This window comes from Tubulanus polymorphus, chromosome 9, assembly GCF_964204645.1.
Source record: "Tubulanus polymorphus chromosome 9, tnTubPoly1.2, whole genome shotgun sequence".
In the NCBI taxonomy this organism is placed as follows: Eukaryota; Metazoa; Nemertea; class Palaeonemertea; order Tubulaniformes; family Tubulanidae; genus Tubulanus; species Tubulanus polymorphus.
In genome coordinates, this window is record NC_134033.1 from 340320 (window position 1) to 358475 (window position 18156).

General features: G+C 44.3%; 1 protein-coding gene across 2 annotated transcripts; it reads right to left on the reverse strand.

The window, feature by feature from the left end:
* Window positions 1–636: 636 nt before the first annotated feature.
* On the reverse strand, window positions 637–17334 carry LOC141910842 (structural maintenance of chromosomes protein 4-like). Of its 2 annotated transcripts, XM_074801685.1 has the most exons (27): window positions 17277–17334; window positions 16625–16760; window positions 16008–16147; window positions 15145–15339; window positions 14347–14526; window positions 13722–13886; window positions 12582–12709; window positions 12203–12343; window positions 11524–11674; window positions 11292–11435; window positions 10833–10910; window positions 10410–10531; window positions 10218–10326; window positions 10004–10135; window positions 8780–8982; window positions 8224–8411; window positions 7542–7651; window positions 4810–4932; window positions 4602–4728; window positions 4374–4425; window positions 4134–4271; window positions 3184–3328; window positions 2668–2841; window positions 2135–2302; window positions 1517–1749; window positions 1188–1371; window positions 637–860 (listed from the first exon to the last, which is right to left on the reverse strand). In XM_074801685.1, the coding sequence occupies exons 2-27, from the start codon at window positions 16716–16718 to the stop codon at window positions 639–641; spliced, it is 3846 nt and encodes a 1281-aa protein (XP_074657786.1). In that variant the 5' UTR covers window positions 16719–16760; window positions 17277–17334; the 3' UTR covers window positions 637–638. The 2 variants fall into 2 exon arrangements, with proteins under 2 accessions (XP_074657786.1, XP_074657787.1); XM_074801686.1 differs by lacking the exon at window positions 13722–13886.
* Between the last annotated feature and the right edge of the window lie 822 nt (window positions 17335–18156).

An 18156-nucleotide genomic window follows, 5' to 3' on the forward strand; every position in this document is an offset into this window, starting at 1 on the left:
TAACACTGTGTAACCGCTGGTTGTTGTTGAGGTGTAGTTTGCTGTACGGTAACCGCTGGTTGTTGAGGTGATTAACACTGAGTAACCGCTGGTTGTTGTTGAGGTGTAGTTTGCTGTACGGTAACCGCTGGTTGTTGAGGAGATTAACACCGAGTAACCGCTGGTTGTTGAGGTGTAGTTTGCTGTACGGTAACCGCTGGTTGTCGAGGTGATTAACACTGAGTAACCGCTGGTTGTTGAGGTGTAGTTTGCTGTACGGTAACCGCTGGTTGTTGAGGTGATTAACACTGAGTAACCGCTGGTTGTTGTTGAGGTGTAGTTTGCTGTACGGTAACCGCTGGTTGTTGAGGAGATGAACACCGAGTAACCGCTGGTTGTTGAGGTGATTAACACTGAGTAACCGCTGGTTGTTGTTGAGGTGTAGTTTGCTGTACGGTAACCGCTGGTTGTTGAGGTGATTAACACTGAGTAACCGCTGGTTGTTGTTGAGGTGTAGTTTGCTGTACGGTAACCGCTGGTTGTTGTTGAGGTGTAGTTTGCTGTACGGTAACCGCTGGTTGTTGTTGAGGTGATTAACACTGAGTAACCGCTGGTTGTTGAGGTGATTAACACTGAGTAACCGCTGGTTGTTGAGGTGATTAACACTGAGTAACCGCTGGTTGTTGTTGAGGTGTAGTTTGCTGTACGGTAACCGCTGGTTGTTGTTGAGGTGTTATTTGCTGCATGGATATTTTAGCTGGATTAATTGTACAGGATTTTGTACAGTTTTCTGTTTTATAAATACCCACTAATCGATCAGCCAACTCAAACATGTTATTACGCAACGAGATGATTATAAACTGTGCATTCTTTGTTCTTTCCTGTGAAATAAATCATCAGAAAACTCAATTACCAGTGGAGGAGAGGAGAGAGACAGGAGGGTGAAGGAAGGGAGGAGGGTGAGGGGAGACAGGAGGGTGAGAAGAGAGTGAGGAGAGGGTGAGAAGAGAGAGATGAGGGTGAGGAGAGGAGGGTGAGAGGAGAGGTGGGGTGAGAGGGTAGGAGGGTGAGGGAAGAGAGGGAGGAGAGGGAGGGGAGGATGGTGAGGGGAGAGTGAGGATGGTGAGGGGAGAGAGGGAGGGGAGGATGGTGAGGGGAGAGAGTGAGGAGGGTATGGGGAGAGGGAATAAAACACTGATTAAACTTACTTTAATATAATGAGCGACGATTGAGACGTTTTTAAAATCTAGAGCCGCATCGATTTCATCCATGACGTAAAGAGGAGTCGGTTTATAGTGATGTAACGCGAACACTAACGCTAACGACGACAGAGTTTTCTCTCCTCCCGATAAATTAGAAATATTCTTCCACGATTTCTTCAGAGGTCGAACGCTGAAACGAAACACGCGAGAATGAATTACAGCAGACGCCACAACGATATCGCCCCCTAGTGGTAATACCTGAATACGATTCCCTCTGAGAACGGATCTAATGAATCTACGAGTTCTAGCTCAGCGTCGCCCCCTAGTGGTAATACCTGAATACGATTCCCTCTGAGAACGGATCTAATGAATCTACGAGTTCTAGCTCAGCGTCGCCCCCTAGTGTGATCATCTGATACATCTCTTTAAGACGTGTAGTTATAACGGTGAATCCAGTCATGAATTCATCGAGTCGTTGTTTCCTCAACGTTTCATGTTGTTTTCGTTGTTTGTCTCGTAATTCGGTCACATGATCTAATTCTGAGACACGCTTCAAATACAACTCTTCCTGTAATACATCAATATCATATATTAGATTCCACCCACTTTCCACGCAGCGTGTATCCACCCTGATTCCACCCAGCCTGATTCACCAAGCCAGATTCCACCCAGCATGTATATCCACCCAGCGTCTATCCACCCAGTTTCCACCCAACCAGATTCCACCCAGTGTGTATCCACCCAGCCAGATTCAACCCAGTTTCCACCCACCCAGATTCCACCCTGCCAGTTTCCACCCAGCGTGTTTCCACTACGCATCCACAGGGTTACAGAAGACAATCTATATTGTGCCGCAACCTCACACTCAAAAAGAGATTCAAATTTGACTGTTTTAATCTAGTCACACGACTGCTACTGCACAGCGCTCCCTAGCGAGCGATATAGGAACTAACCTTTTTCCTGTATTCAGCGATGGCCGACATGTTTGGTTTCATTTGAGCTAGTTTCTCTTCGAGTACAGTGACCGCGTATTCGTTTATAACCGATAATTCTTCAGGTGTAAATATTCTCAATGCCTCCGGTTCACGAGAGTCAATAGTGTGTAACTTTAATGAATTCATCTGAATACAAATAAAACATCATCAGTAACAGCAGCAGCAGCAGCAGCTGCACCACCAGCAGCAGCAGCAGCAGCAGCAGCAGCAAGAAATACTGTCATGTGTTAATATACCAGACCTGGCAACCTCTAAAAAGTTCTCTCAGTAACAAATTGAATTGAATGTATTTTTTCAGGTCCATTTAATTGAATTCAATACCTAGCAGACTATTAAAACTGAGGCCCAGCAGCAGATAACCTGAATACAGGTTGTTACAGAGTCCAGCAGATGAGAGACAGAGAGATACAAGTATCGATACTATTCTCAAGGGGAGCATACATTATACTGTAGAGCTGTAAATGAATGCTCCCTGTGTGTAGGAGACAAACCTCTTTCGTCCAATGTTTGATTTTATTTTGATTCTCTTTCAGAATTCCTCCGTGTTTCTCCTCTTCACATTTTATCTCAATCAATTCTTTATCGATTTGATTATCTTCATCTTCTAGTTGTTTAATCGATCGTTTCATTTCGTTGAGGAGATCGTCTTGTACTTGTATATCAGTCTGAAAATAACATCACCGGTCATGAGTGGGAGAGAGGAGAGAGGGAGAGAGAGAGAGAGAGAGAGAGAGAGAGAGAGAGAGAGAGAGAGAGAGAGAGAGAGAGAGAGAGAGAGAGAGAGAGAGAGAGAGAGAGAGAGAGAGAGAGAGAGAGAGAGAGAGAGAGAGAGAGAGAGAGAGAGAGAGAGAGAGAGAGAGAGAGAGAGAGAGAGAGAGAGAGAGAGAGAGAGAGAGAGAGAGAGAGAGAGAGGAGAGAGGTGAAAGAGGAGAGGAGAGAGGTGAAAGAGAGAGAGGAGAAGTTGAGAGAGAGGAGAGGATAGGTTGGATACGGCCGATATTTCATACCTTTGCTTTCTCAAAAGCATCCATTACTTCTTTACCGACATGTGTTAAATTATTCATAGCTTCAGTTAATCTCACGATATTCTCACTGTTCTCTTTTTGTTCTTCTTCTAAACTTTTCACTTTCTCTTCGGCTTTCTTTAAATTCCTGCAAAACAAATAGAAAGATATATGATAACTGCTAGGGGGCACTACCAGTCCCTTAAACCATTCTGGGGCACCCACCAACCAGTTCCTCACCCCAGTCTCGGGCACCAACCAGTCCCTCGACCCAGTCTCGGGCACCAACCAGTCCCTCGACCCAGTCTCGGGCACCAACCAGTCCCTCGACCCAGTCTCGGGCACCAACCAGTCCCTCGACCCAGTCTCGGGCACCAACCAGTTCCTCGACCCAGTCTCGGGCACCAACCAGTCCCTCATCCCGGTCTCGGGCACCCACCAGTCCCTCATCCCGGTCTGGGGCACCCACCAGTCCCTCATCCCGGTCTGGGGCACCCACCAGTCCCTCATCCCGGTCTGGGGCACCCACCAGTCCCTCATCCCGGTCTGGGGCACCCACCAGTCCCTCATCCCGGTCTGGGGCACCCACCAGTCCCTCAACCCGGTCTGGGGCACCCACCAGTTCCTCGACCCAGTCTGGGGCACACACTAGTCCCTCGACCCAGTCTCGGGCACCAACCAGTCCCTCATCCCGGTCTCGGGCACCCACCAGTCCCTCATCCCGGTCTGGGGCACCCACCAGTCCCTCATCCCGGTCTGGGGCACCCACCAGTCCCTCATCCCGGTCTGGGGCACCCACCAGTCCCTCATCCCGGTCTGGGGCACCCACCAGTCCCTCAACCCGGTCTGGGGCACCCACCAGTTCCTTGACCCAGTCTGGGGCACACACTAGTCCCTCATCCCAGTCTCGGGCACCCTCCCACCCACCAGTCCCTGCGACTGTTAAATCATACCTTGCACATGTTTTCGCATTAACTTTTGATTTAGTAATTTGTCCGATGATTTGATCGATCTGTTTATTAACCATATCTAATCTATTCTGTACAACGGCTAATTTCGCGCCTCCAACATCCATGATTTTATTCTGTAATCTGTAAATAGTTAGTAGTAAATAAACTCTTCTCTCATTGAGGGGGGAGTGAGGGGAGTTACTCCACTCTCACCCGGGGGGAGGGGGTTATATCTATTCTTACTCTCTGACTTCATCTTCCAGTTTTGTTGCTGTATTCGAAGCTTCGTCATAAACTGAAAACAAAAGTTCATAAAAATCAAAAACTGAAATTGATTTGACGCCGGGCTGCCACTTGGACTCGGTTCTTCCAGATGATTCCCATATTTTTCCGAAGAAAAGAAAATTTTCTGACTTTTCCCTGATTTCCAGTTAAGTGGCGCCCCCTATTTAAATGAAATGACGATGGTACCTTTCTTGAGAGAAGAGACGTTTTTCTCGAGTAGTTTCAGTTTTTTATCGTCTGGCGCGGCATCTTTCACGCTCTGTTTATATAACTCGACGTCTTTCTTTAAACTCGATTCTCTCTCCAACAATGACTACAGTTATAAACAGATACATCGCCGTTAAAACCCGGTTTAGAATAAAACCTGCGTCCGTATTCTCTGTCAGTAACAAACCTCAATTTCCATTTTACATTTTTCCGCGTCATGTTTTTGTTTTTTAAGCTGTGATTGACATTGTCGTACAGTGTCTTCGAGTTTCTCACGTTTTGCGCTTAAACTCACATACAAATCTTTATCCTAAACAAATATAACAGAAAATTGTTACCTATAACTAACAGTAGGTTCAGTATAGGCCGAGTAGGTTCAGTATAGGCCGAGTAGGTTCAGTATAGGCCGAGTAGGTTCAGTATAGGCCGAGTAGGTTCAGTATAGGCCGAGTAGGTTCAGTATAGGCCGAGTAGGTTCAGTATAGGCCGAGTAGGTTCAGTATAGGCCGAGTAGGTTCAGTATAGGCCGAGTAGGTTCAGTATAGGCCGAGTAGGTTCAGTATAGGCCGAGTAGGTTCAGTATAGGCCGAGTAGGTTCAGTATAGGCCGAGTAGGTTCAGTATAGGCCGAGTAGGTTCAGTATAGGCCGAGTAGGTTCAGTATAGGCCGAGTAGGCTCAGTATAGGCCGAGTAGGTTCAGTATAGGCCGAGTAGGTTCAGTATAGGCCGAGTAGGTTCAGTATAGGCCGAGTAGGCTCAGTATAGGCCGAGTAGGTTCAGTATAGGCCGAGTAGGTTCAGTATAGGCCGAGTAGGTTCAGTATAGGCCGAGTAGGTTCAGTATAGGCCGAGTAGGTTCAGTATAGGCCGAGTAGGTTCAGTATAGGCCGAGTAGGCTCAGTATAGGCCGAGTAGGTTCAGTATAGGCCGAGTAGGTTCAGTATAGGCCGAGTAGGTTCAGTATAGGCCGAGTAGGTTCAGTATAGGCCGAGTAGGTTCAGTATAGGCCGAGTAGGTTCAGTATAGGCCGAGTAGGTTCAGTATAGGCCGAGTAGGTTCAGTATAGGCCGAGTAGGCTCAGTATAGGCCGAGTAGGCTCAGTATAGGCCGAGGAGGTTCAGTATAGGCCAAGTAGGTTCAGTATAGGCCGAGTAGGTTCAGTATAGGCCGAGTAGGTTCAGTATAGGCCGAGTAGGTTCAGTATAGGCCAAGTAGGTTCAGTATAGGCCGAGTAGGTTCAGTATAGGCCGAGTAGGTTCAGTATAGGCCGAGTAGGCTCAGTATAGGCCGAGTAGGCTCAGTATAGGCCGAGGAGGTTCAGTATAGGCCGAGTAGGTTCAGTATAGGCCGAGTAGGTTCAGTATAGGCCGAGTAGGTTCAGTATAGGCCAAGTAGGTTCAGTATATGCCGAGTAAGTTCAGTATAGGCCAAGTAGGTTCAGTATAGGCCGAGTAGGTTCAGTATAGGCCAAGTAGGTTCAGTATAGGCCAAGTAGGTTCAGTATAGGCCGAGTAGGTTCAGTATAGGCCGAGTAGGTTCAGTATAGGCCGAGTAGGTTCAGAATAGGCCGAGTAGGTTCAGTATAGGCCGAGTAGGTTCAGTATAGGCCGAGTAGGTTCAGTATAGGCCGAGTAGGTTCAGTATAGGCCGAGTAGGTTCAGTATAGGCCGAGTAGGTTCAGTATAGGCCGAGTAGGTTCAGTATAGGCCGAGTAGGTTCAGTATAGGCTGAAAAGGTTCAGTATAGGCCAAGTAAGTTCAGTATAGGCCAAGTAGGTTCAGAATAGGCCGAGTAGGTTCAGTATAGGCCAAGTAGGTTCAGTATAGGCCGAGTAGGTTCAGTATAGGCCGAGTAGGTTCAGTATAGGCCGAGTAGGTTCAGAATAGGCCGAGTAGGTTCAGTATAGGCCGAGTAGGTTCAGTATAGGCCGAGTAGGTTCAGTATAGGCCGAGTAGGTTCAGTATAGGCCGAGTAGGTTCAGAATAGGCCGAGTAGGTTCAGTATAGGCCGAGTAGGTTCAGTATAGGCCGAGTAGGTTCAGTATAGGCCGAGTAGGTTCAGTATAGGCCGAGTAGGTTCAGTATAGGCCAAGTAGGTTCAGTATAGGCCGAGTAGGTTCAGTATAGGCCGAGTAGGTTCAGTATAGGCCGAGTAGGTTCAGTATAGGCCAAGTAGGTTCAGTATAGGCCGAGTAGGTTCAGTATAGGCCGAGTAGGTTCAGTATAGGCCGAGTAGGTTCAGTATAGGCCGAGTAGGTTCAGTATAGGCCGAGTAGGTTCAGTATAGGCTGAAAAGGTTCAGTATAGGCCAAGTAGGTTCAGAATAGGCCGAGTAGGTTCAGTATAGGCCAAGTAGGTTCAGTATAGGCCGAGGAGGTTCAGAATAGGCCGAGTAGGTTCAGTATAGGCCAAGTAGGTTCAGTATAGGCCGAGGAGGTTCAGTATAGGCCAAGTAGGTTCAGTATAGGCCGAGTAGGCTCAGTATAGGCCGAGTAGGTTCAGTATAGGCCAAGTAGGTTCAGTATAGGCCGAGGAGGTTCAGAATAGGCCGAGTAGGTTCAGTATAGGCCAAGTAGGTTCAGAATAGGCCGAGTAGGTTCAGTATAGGCCAAGTAGGTTCAGTATAGGCCAAGTAGGTTCAGAATAGGCCGAGTAGGTTCAGTATAGGCCAAGTAGGTTCAGTATAGGCCGAGGAGGTTCAGTATAGGCCAAGTAGGTTCAGTATAGGCCGAGTAGGCTCAGTATAGGCCGAGTAGGTTCAGTATAGGCCGAGATTTACACTTGTACATTCTGGAGGAGTTAATGGTCAGTTGTAAGTTTAGTTGTGAGTTGAGAGTTGTAAGTTGTGAGTTGTAAGTTGATGGTTGTAAGTTGTAAGTTGATGGTTGTAAGTTGTAAGTTGTGAGTTGATGGTTGTTTACCTTCTGCAGATCATTTTCCATGCGTTCAATTTGTTTAGGGTCGACATCGGAAGCGATTGCGGAACCCATTCGACCTTTACAAGCTGTTTTACCTCCTCCACTCATAGTACCTGCAAAAACAAACACATTATAATCCCGAAATCAATTAGCTTCCCTCTCCCTCTCTCCTTCTCCTCCCCTCGCTCCCCCTCTCCCTCCTGCCTCATAGTACCTGAAAAAACAAACACAATATTATCCTGAAATCAATGAATCTATCCTCCCTCTCTCCTCCCATCCCTCTCTATCCTCTCCTCTCCCCCTCTTCCCTCTATCCTCTCCTCTCCCCCTCTTCCCTCTATCCTCTCCCCTCTCCTCCCCTCCCCCTCTCCTCATAGTACCTGAAAAAACAAACACAATATTATCCTGAAATCAATGAATTTATCCCTCCTCTCTCCTCCCATCCCTCTCTATCCTCTCCTCTCCCCCTCTTCCCTCTATCCTCTCCCCTCTCCTTAGTACCTGCAAACACAATATAAATCAGAAATCAGTTAATTTATCCTCCCTCTCTCTCTCTCTAATCTGCCTCCCTCCCTCCCTCCCTCTCTCTATCTAACTCTTCTCTTCCCTCTCTCTCTCTCTCTAATCTGCCTCCCTCTCCATCTAACTCTCCCTCTCTCCTCTGTCCACACAGACACACACACACCTGATGTATCAATAAGTTGTCCCTCTAATGTAACAACTCTGAATCGTTGAGTTCCGCTGAATGCTATACGAGTCGCCTGATCCATATCAGTAGCTACAAGTGTATCCCGGAGAGCGTGATAGAACGCTGGTCTTATCAATTCATCGTTCACCTTCACTAAATCAAATAATCTAGGAGCATTCTCAGGACTGAAAATACATCATCACAAAACTGAGATTGAGTTTAAATCAAATAATCTAGGAGCATTCTCAGGACTGAAAATACATCATCACAAAACTGAGATTGAGTTAAACAGTAGCTACTGATGACATGGCCGCAATTTATAACTGCCTTTAGTTTTCACACCTGTTCAAAGTCATTTAAGTCGTAACTAATACTAGGGACTATGATGATCAGTATTTTGATGACTTTAGTAGTAAATTGAATAAGTCTCAAATAAGGAAGACTTATTCACAGCAATGTGACGACTTCTCCAAATGATGACTTGTGTGAGTTTGAATGTAACTGATGACTTACAAGCCCCGAGTTGTGAGGGTATTGATAAACAACTACTAACGTTTTGATTTTCTGTTGAGCTTGTGTTTTCCATTTAGCCATTTTATCGAGTCCAATGAACGTAGCGAGTCCGGTGTTTGTTTTCTTCAGGAACTCGACGCAGCGTTGAGCAGACGACATGTTGTCGGTGACGATGTGTTCTAACGCTCCGCAAGCCGTCGATATGGCAACGTCATATTTCTTATCAATCGCTCCGAGGTCGCCCTGAGAAATATATGAGTTACACGCAATAATTAACTGAATGTATATTCCGTTTAGATTTTAGGCCTAGAACTGAGAAATAAGGGACCAAAGATCCACAGAAATACAGTGGAAGTTCCACAGAAATACAGTGGAAGTTCCACAGAAATACAGTGGAAGTTCCACAGAAATACAGTGGAAGTTCCACAGAAATACAGTGGAAGTTCCACAGAAGAAGGGACTGATTCTAAATACATGAGTTAAAAGTTTAATCAGGCCGACTTGAATGTACGCAGTATTAGCGGCATATTATGTGAATTCTGTATGTTACATTTTAGGCCTAGACCTACGGAATATAGAACCCAAGTTCCACAGAAAAGGAACTTATTGTAACTGTATGAGTTTCATCTGACTGACATGGGTAATAGACTAATTAACAGCATAAACCGTATGTGCCTTATGTAAGATTTTAGGCCTAGAACGAGTGAATAAACTAGATCCCGCACAGACACCGAACTTATTCAAACGACATGAGTTTTATCTGACAATCTACCCGTACCCAATCTACCCGTACCCAATCTACCCGTACCCAATCTACCAATACCCAATCTACCCGTACCCAATCTACCCGTACCCAATCTACCAATACCCAATCTACCCATACCCAATCTACCCGTACCCAATGTTTCTAGAGTAACATACCAATCTACCCGTACCCAATGTTTCTGGCGTAACATACCAATCTACTTGTACCCAATCTACCCGTACCCAATGTTTCTGGCGTATCAAACCCAATCTACCCGTACCCAATGTTTCTAGAGTAACATACCAATCTACCCGTACCCAATGTTTCTGGCGTAACATACCAATCTACTTGTACCCAATCTACCCGTACCCAATGTTTCTGGCGTATCAAACCCAATCTACCCGTACCCAATGTTTCTAGAGTAACATACCAATCTACCCGTACCCAATGTTTCTGGCGTAACATACCAATCTACTTGTACCCAATCTACCCGTACCCAATGTTTCTGGCGTAACATACCAATCTACCGTATATTCCGGGAATTCTTCCCGATTGTTTTTCCTCCATTAAAGCGTCAATAACTCGTCCTCTGTTGTGCGAGGATTGCATCGCGCTTCGACCTTCTTCTAGTTTACTACGAACACCTCGAATCTATTCAAATATACAACATCACAATCTTCATTAAAACCATGTGACATGAAAAGTTCGCGCTCGGGTTTTTTTGAATACTTACCTTCGTTTCTAATGAATCCTGTTCCGTTACTATCGACGATAACTGTTTCTTCGATTGTTGTAATTCGTTCTCGATTTCAGGAACGCGTTTTTCATAATTCTTCATATCCCTGGAAACGATACGACGATTTATTAAAAACTAAAATCGGTTTTATTTCGGGACTTATTGCTTGGTTATCTGTAAAACACGTACGTTTTGCGTTGTTTACAAGTATCGACGGTTTTCTCCAGGTTTTTTTCCGCGTCTTTCAGTTTTGCTTTTTCCGTTTGTTGATTCTGAAGAATCAGATCCAACTCGGACTGAGCCACTGTATACTGCATGTAGAGAGAGAGAGAGGTGTGAGACACTGGGGCCACAGTTCAAGATGGATCCAGTTACACAGTTAATTGTGGAACTGATTCGAGGTTCCACAGTTAATTGTGGAACTGATTCTAGGTTCCACAGTTAATTGTGGAACTGATTCGAGGTTCTACAGTTAATTGTGGAAGTGATTCTAGGTTCCACAGTTAATTGTGGAACTGATTCGAGGTTCCACAGTTAATTGTGGAACTGATTTGAGGTGAATTTGATTTCAGAATGAAACCGATGTAAAAAGATGTTGTTTTAAAATCGAACCTTCGACCGAGCTTCATTCACTGATTTCTGAAGTTCCAATAATTTCTGTTCTTTTTCATCTTTTTCTATTTGCATCCCCTAAAACATCACAAACATAAAACAAATCAGCAGGAATCAGCAGGAATTAGCAGAGATAAGCAGGGATTAGCAGAGATTTTAGTAGTTGCACCAGTTGAACCAGAAGAGATAAATACTACAGCATTAATAGTTTTATTTGTCTAAGTATTTCAGTAAATATCCACACAAATGCTGTCCAAATGAGGCGGTAAGCGCCGATCCAACGAAGCCTGCTTACCGGTCGAGATGAAAATGGTTGGAAAAAATCCTGGTCAAATCATGGCATCTTACCACCCTGAAAATTCCTCTCTTACCACACTCCCATCATCTCTTCTCATTTGGACAGCACACTGTCACATTGTTCACAAATTGGAAGCAGTTTAAAACCTGTCTAATTCTAACCTCGGTTTCCGTTTTTAAACTATCCATAACTTTCTGTAAATTCGATTCCTCTATCACTTTCTCCGCCTCCAGTTTCTCCAGTTGATTGTTCAATTTCTCCAGTTTTTTCTCACATTCTTCCGGAATTTGTTTCAATTCTTCGATCTGTTTAAAAAAATAACGGAAATATCTCAGTAATCGAAATTAGCAAAAGAATCCTGAAATGTTTTGCGCTGCTGAAATAAATAAATACCTTTTTGATTTCTTGTTGTAATTGTTTTTCGATTTGTTTTGTTTTATTTCGACTGTGTTTGATGTCGTCGTGGTGTTGGGCGTCTTCTCGTTCTATTTTACTATATTCATCTTTACGTTTATCGACTTCTGTTTGTAACGCAGTATAAACCCTACAAATACCAACACATACACAACTCCATCAGTATTACAGAGACCAGCTCCGAGATCTCTCTCCCTCTCCCTCCCTCCTTCCCTACCTCCCTCCCTCCCTCTCTCTCCCTCCCTCCCTCTCCCTCTCTCTCTCTCCCCCCTCACTAAGGCAGTATAAACTCTACAAATACCAACACATACAACTCCATATAGTTATTATACACCCCCCTCCATCAGTAGTACAGAGACCAGCTCCGAGATCTCTCTCTATCTCCCCTCACAGATCTATTGTATGGATCTAGGCCAGCTTCATCAGTACCCCCCCCTTGCTGATCAGATATCCTTCACATCACTTGATCCATCCCTCTAGGACAGCTCCATTCCTGGGACAAATTCATCTCCCCTTCCCTCACAGGGAATAGAACTAATGTCTATTTCAACCTGACTTGAGAGCATTCCAGGTGGCCTATGTAGTGGATTTATAACATCTAGGCCTACTGGTGGCACGACACCCTACTGCCGGTGGCGCTCCCTGGTGGTACACTTACTCATGAACGCGTTTTAACTCTTTTCCTTTCTCTTTTCTCGCCGTTTTAAATTCATCTTTCTGTAAATCTAATTGTTTGCGTCGCTCGACGACCTGTTCGTGCTTTACTCGAACTTTCTCTAAATTCTCTTGACCTTCGTGACTTCAATAAAACAAACAAACAACAAACAATTATAAAGCTGAACTCCTGTAGCGGAACCCTCCGCTGCAAAATGAATCACCGGTACAGATATTCAAATTCGAATCCATGACGATAACTCATACCGATTATGAATTGTTTGAAAATAATTTGCTGAGAGTTTTTCATCGTCAGTTTTGTTATTGAACAGTTCAATAGTTACTTACACGTATTTTTGAAACAGAGCATGACGATTACTTACACGTATTTTTGGAACAGAGCATGACGATTACGTATGATTTCATTTTCGATTGTTAAATATTCGATCGCTTCATTTTTCGCTCCTTCCAAAGAATCTTTATCTTTCTCCACAAGTTTAACTCGATTCAACTGTAAATAAATATCATCGGTTAAACTGTTACTGAGTCTGCTTAAAATCATGTCAGTCTAATGCACCAGTCAATGAAAGTCCCCCCGCCCTACAGGGGCGGGGAAACGAAAATTAGCGATCCATAGTGCCGGGACAGAGGGACTTTCATTGACTAGTGCATAAGGAGCCACTCCATAAACCGGGTTCAGATTCATACACTGAATTCTAAACAAATAGATTTAATTGATTTGAGACTAGAACGCATATGTGTTACATAGGGTTGGAGATTAAAAGAGTTATCAGTTTTCCCAGGATCCACTGAGATCCTCAGGTGATAGTAAAACCTCTCGAGTTAAAATCAGCTCATTTTCTATGTTTTAATTCTGAGAGTCTAATCTGGACTCACAACTGTGGAATTGGGTACAGAACTGTGGAACTGAGTCCCATGGAGCTGAATCTTGAAGTGTGGAACTGAGTCCTGTGGAACTGAGTCCCATGGAGCTGAATCTTGATGTGTGGAACTGAGTCCTGTGGAACTGAGTCCCATGGAGCTGAATCTTGAAGTGTGGAACTGAGTCCTGTGGAACTGAGTCCCATGGAGCTGAATCTTGAAGTGTGGAACTGAGTCCTGTGGAACTGAGTCCCATGGAGCTGAATCTTGAAGTGTGGAACTGAGTCCTGTGGAACTGAGTCCCATGGAGCTGAATCTTGAAGTGTGGAACTGAGTCCTGTGGAACTGAGTCCCATGGAGCTGAATCTTGAAGTGTGGAACTGAGTCCTGTGGAACTGAGTCCCATGGAGCTGAATCTTGAAGTGTGGAACTGAGTCCTGTGGAACTGAGTCCCATGGAGCTGAATCTTGAAGTGTGGAACTGAGTCCTGTGGAACTGAGTCCCATGGAGCTGAATCTTGAAGTGTGGAACTGAGTCCTGTGGAACTGAGTCCCATGGAGCTGAATCTTGAAGTGTGGAACTGAGTCCTGAACTGTGTAATTGGATACAGAACAGTGGAACTATTGGTATTAATGTTTTACCTTTTCTCCTCTAAGTTCATTTAATTCTTCGACTCGTTTAAACAGAATATCGATCGGTTCTTTAAATCGACTGCTACCGATAATATCTTCGAGAAATTCTAACATTCCTTCATCGTGTTCGGTTAAAGCTTTAGGTTTCATCAGAGCTATCTGTTCAACTTCACCCTGTAATATTCAAACATCAACATTTCTGTTTGTCGTAGTTAAAAATAGAACAGTTTGATTCCCGTCTAAAGAGACAGGAATTGTAAATGAAGAGACAATGTCTTCAGTGTTCTCTACTCAAGGTTTCAGAGGACAGGCGACCCTTTTCATCTTTACATCCACAAAAATCTGCACCACCCCTTATAAGATATCTTAAACTGCCCCAACCAGAGTGGACGTCAATATTCTATCAATGCTGATAATCGCTTTGAATGTAAAGTATATTGAACTAATGAGACAAATAGAAGATTACAACAAAATTAAGCTTAGAATTTCTGTATTTTTATGGGAGGATCGAAAGCCTTGCAGCTTCAGTAGCCACCGTCATCACACAGCTCTTCAGCGTACAAAGAACACTGGTTTCCTAATTGAGATGAGGAGTGTATGACTGAAACAGAGTTTGATTGATTGTAATTGTTACCTGTAAAATGAGGAATCGATTGTGATCTAAATCAATTCCGCTCGCTCGTAATAAAACAGCCACCTCTTTATACGTCGTCCGTTTACCGTTCACGCAATAGAACGAACTGTTATCTTTTAAACCGGTTCGAGAAACGTTGAACTGCGAATCGGGGACGATCTCGTAATCTTCATCACCCGGCTACAAATACAACAATCAATCATTTAATCAGCAGCAGCAGCAGCAGCAGCAGCAGCAGCAGTAACACGAAATACTGAACAGTCATAAAATAGGCCTAGGTACCGGGTAGGCCTAAATACGGTAGGTGAATGTTTAGGCCAGTAAGAGCCAGTAAAATGGTAAATGCTACCTAGATTTGATGGGCCTGGCATCTCAATGTAGCAGAACAGACAGATTGACAGTGACAGGCACAGATTGACAGTGACAGGCACAGATTGACAGTGACACAGGCAGACAGACAGTGACAGCCACAGAGAGTGACAGGCACAGATTAAGTGACAGTGACAGGCACATATTGACAGTGACAGGTACAGACAGACAGTGACAGGCACAGTGATACAGACAGTGACAGACACAGATACAGTGACAGGCACAGATTGACAGTGACAGGTACAGACAGTGACAGACACAGATAGACAGTGACAGGCACAGATTAAGTGACAGACAGACAGACAGTGACAATTACAGGCATTGACAGGCAACCGCAAACAGACAGTGACAGACACAGATACAGTGACAGGCACAGACAGTGACAGACACAGATTGACAGTGATACAGACACACAGACAGATTTCTTACCCCAGTATCTATAATCCTCTGGAAGTGAACAGTTACCGTACAGCTCTGAACATCTCGATGTTTATCACTGCTATGAATTAAAACGCTCACTTTATTCGAACGGATTTTCTTTGCTCTGTATCCGAAAACAAACAACATTGAATCTATGACGTTAGATTTACCACTTCCATTTGGGCCGACGATCGCTGAGAAACTCTATAAAATACAATATATTTACAATTTACGGGTTCAGTTACCTCTCATCTATAACTAGGGGTGGATCTAGTGACCTGGATCTATTGTCGAACTAGTGTGGATCTAATGTGGAACTAGTGTGTGGATCATACATGGATTGAGTGTGGAACTAGTGTGTGGATCATACATGGATTGAGTGTGGAACTAGTGTGTGGATCATACATGGATTGAGTGTGGAACAAGTGTGGATCTAGTGTGTGGATCTGACGTGGAACTAACAAGGATTGAGTGTGGAATTAGTGTTGATCTAGTGAGTGGATCTATTGTGGATCTAGTGTGCAACTAGTGTGTGGATCAAACATGGATTGAGTGGATCAAACATGGATTGAGTGTGGAACTAGTGTGGATCTAGTGACGTGGATCTAATGTGGAACTTATGTGTGGAATTGACGTGGATTGAATATGGATCTAGTGCAGTGAGTCTAAACACTTGTCCTCTCTCACTGAGTTCAGTTGGCCTTTTTGTGTCAAGACAGATATTATTAAATTTGACTCTCATCTGCCGAGAGGGAAACACCTCTCGTGGCTGCTGTTTTTAACTGAGGAATGACCGCCCTTTTATTTCGGGCTGCACCTTCAACCTTAATATAATCGTAACACTAGCGCCACCTAGTGGGAATAATACGTACTTTATGAAAAGGTCCGAGAGTTTGTCGTCCGGCGTAAGATTTAAAAAAATCGTTTACAATGTGAGTTATCATTAAACGAGGTCCTGTTTTATCCGAGGAATCAGCGACTTGTGGCAGCGGTTCGACTACTATATCAGTATCTAGAAATAACAATCATATACTTATATATATCACTGCCCCGTAGAGAGGGGGGGGGTTGAATGAGCCCCCCTCCTCTCTAGTGAGGAATCAGCGACTTGTCGCAGCGGTTCGACTACTATATCAGTATCTAGAAATATCAATCATATAGTTATATATATCACTGCCCCATAGAGAGGGGGGGTTGAATGAGCCCCTCCTCTCTAGTGAGGAATCAGCGACTTGTGGCAGCGGTTCGACTACTATATCAGTATCTAGAAATAACAATCATATACTTATATATATATCACTGCCCCGTAGAGAGAGGGGGGTGGGTTGAATGAGCCCTTCTCTCCCTCTTTATCTAGGGGGGTGATTTGAATATGCCCCCCTCTCTACGGATGAATCACAGGGGTCTAAGTCAAAAAGTTTTTGACCCCAGTATCCTAGGTACTTTTATATATAAATTGTATCAGGTTCCTGTGTAGGATGAATCTTACATGTAGGTATATTGCTGCCACTAGTGTATGTTATACTGGTGTCTGCTGCTGCTGCTGCTGCTGCTGCTGCTGTATCTATTTCCATTTCTTCCATAGTGAATTCTTATTCAAGTCTCCCAGTTCAGACGCAAAGAGCCTGTAAAATATCAACAACATCATTCACTTCATCATTATCGACACAATCATTGCTGATCAAGACAATCTCTCCGGCCGGGGGTGTAATCTCTCCGGCCGGGGTGTAATCTCTGGGGCCGGGGTGTTATCTCTCGGGCCGGGGTGGGGGGTTAGTTAATGGAGGATAGGCTAACGCCCTAACGGCACCGGATACCGATCAGTTAAATAGTGGGACTTGAGAGTCCTCTTCAGTAAAAAATACCCACCTTGCCCATAGGACCTTATAGGTTGTGTTGCATACATGAAAAATACAATTGGAACACACAGACCGACAGGACCCCCAGAACAGTCACACGTCACAGAGTCTGGAGAGCAGAGAGGAGAGAGAGGGAGAACCCGACCGACAATGTCAGGCACAGTGCTCGCTGTGTCACTCACTCGGACTGCGGCGTTATTTGTACTCATGAGAGGAACAGGGGTTATAACCAACGTACGTTCAATATATCAGAAATACTTCATTATAACACCCCCGAAATACCTTCAAATACACCCGAAATACTTTCTTTAGAATTTCACTTCCTGGTTTTTTAAAAATGGCGGCAACGATTCAAAACATTGTCAATTCAATGATCAATGTTTATTATATTGATCACTCTCTCTGCGGGGGGTTAAAGAGCTGTCGATTTAGAAAAGATGATATGTTATTGTATTCTGTTTAATTATCAGTTATACTTCAAATAGTTTTATGATGTGTTATGAATAAAATTCAATTCAAATAATCATCGACTGCCACAGCCGGGTTTTCATTTAACCGCGGCAAGCGAGGACGCCGGGAATACTGGATCGGACTAAAACTATTTCGGCACCGGACATTTCGAGCGGGATTTCAGCGGATGGTTACAGCGACATTACCCGTTAACGTCAAAACTAGAAACTAAACAGCGTCTGTCGTTTCTAAATTATTCCGTATTTACCAGAACCGGATCGCTGCCAGAATCACAGACAAACCATTCTCTTTTTCCATGAGATCGGGTCTTGTTCAAAGCAGCTTTTTATGTCATAAACAAGTTGATTTACCAGGAATTGGAGAAGAAGCTAACCTAACAAGATACTGGATGCCGACTGGTCACGTGTGAAGCTACAAGACCCAGGGGCCGGTTGTATAGTCACGTTTCAGACTTAACTAAGACCAATAGTTCTATTAGCCAATATAACAACTTAAGACCAGTCTTAAAGTTAGTTCACGAACGGACCGACCCACTAAATCACCAACAGCTGTTAGTTACCAACTATAGTAGCCTGGGATCCTGTTAGAGACGCCCCTCCCCCCCCCCCCCTATATCCTATTAGGTGAATGCTACTCGTCCTGAACCTCTGATCCGATTTTAAGACAAATATAAAACCGTTAATAAGAGGAA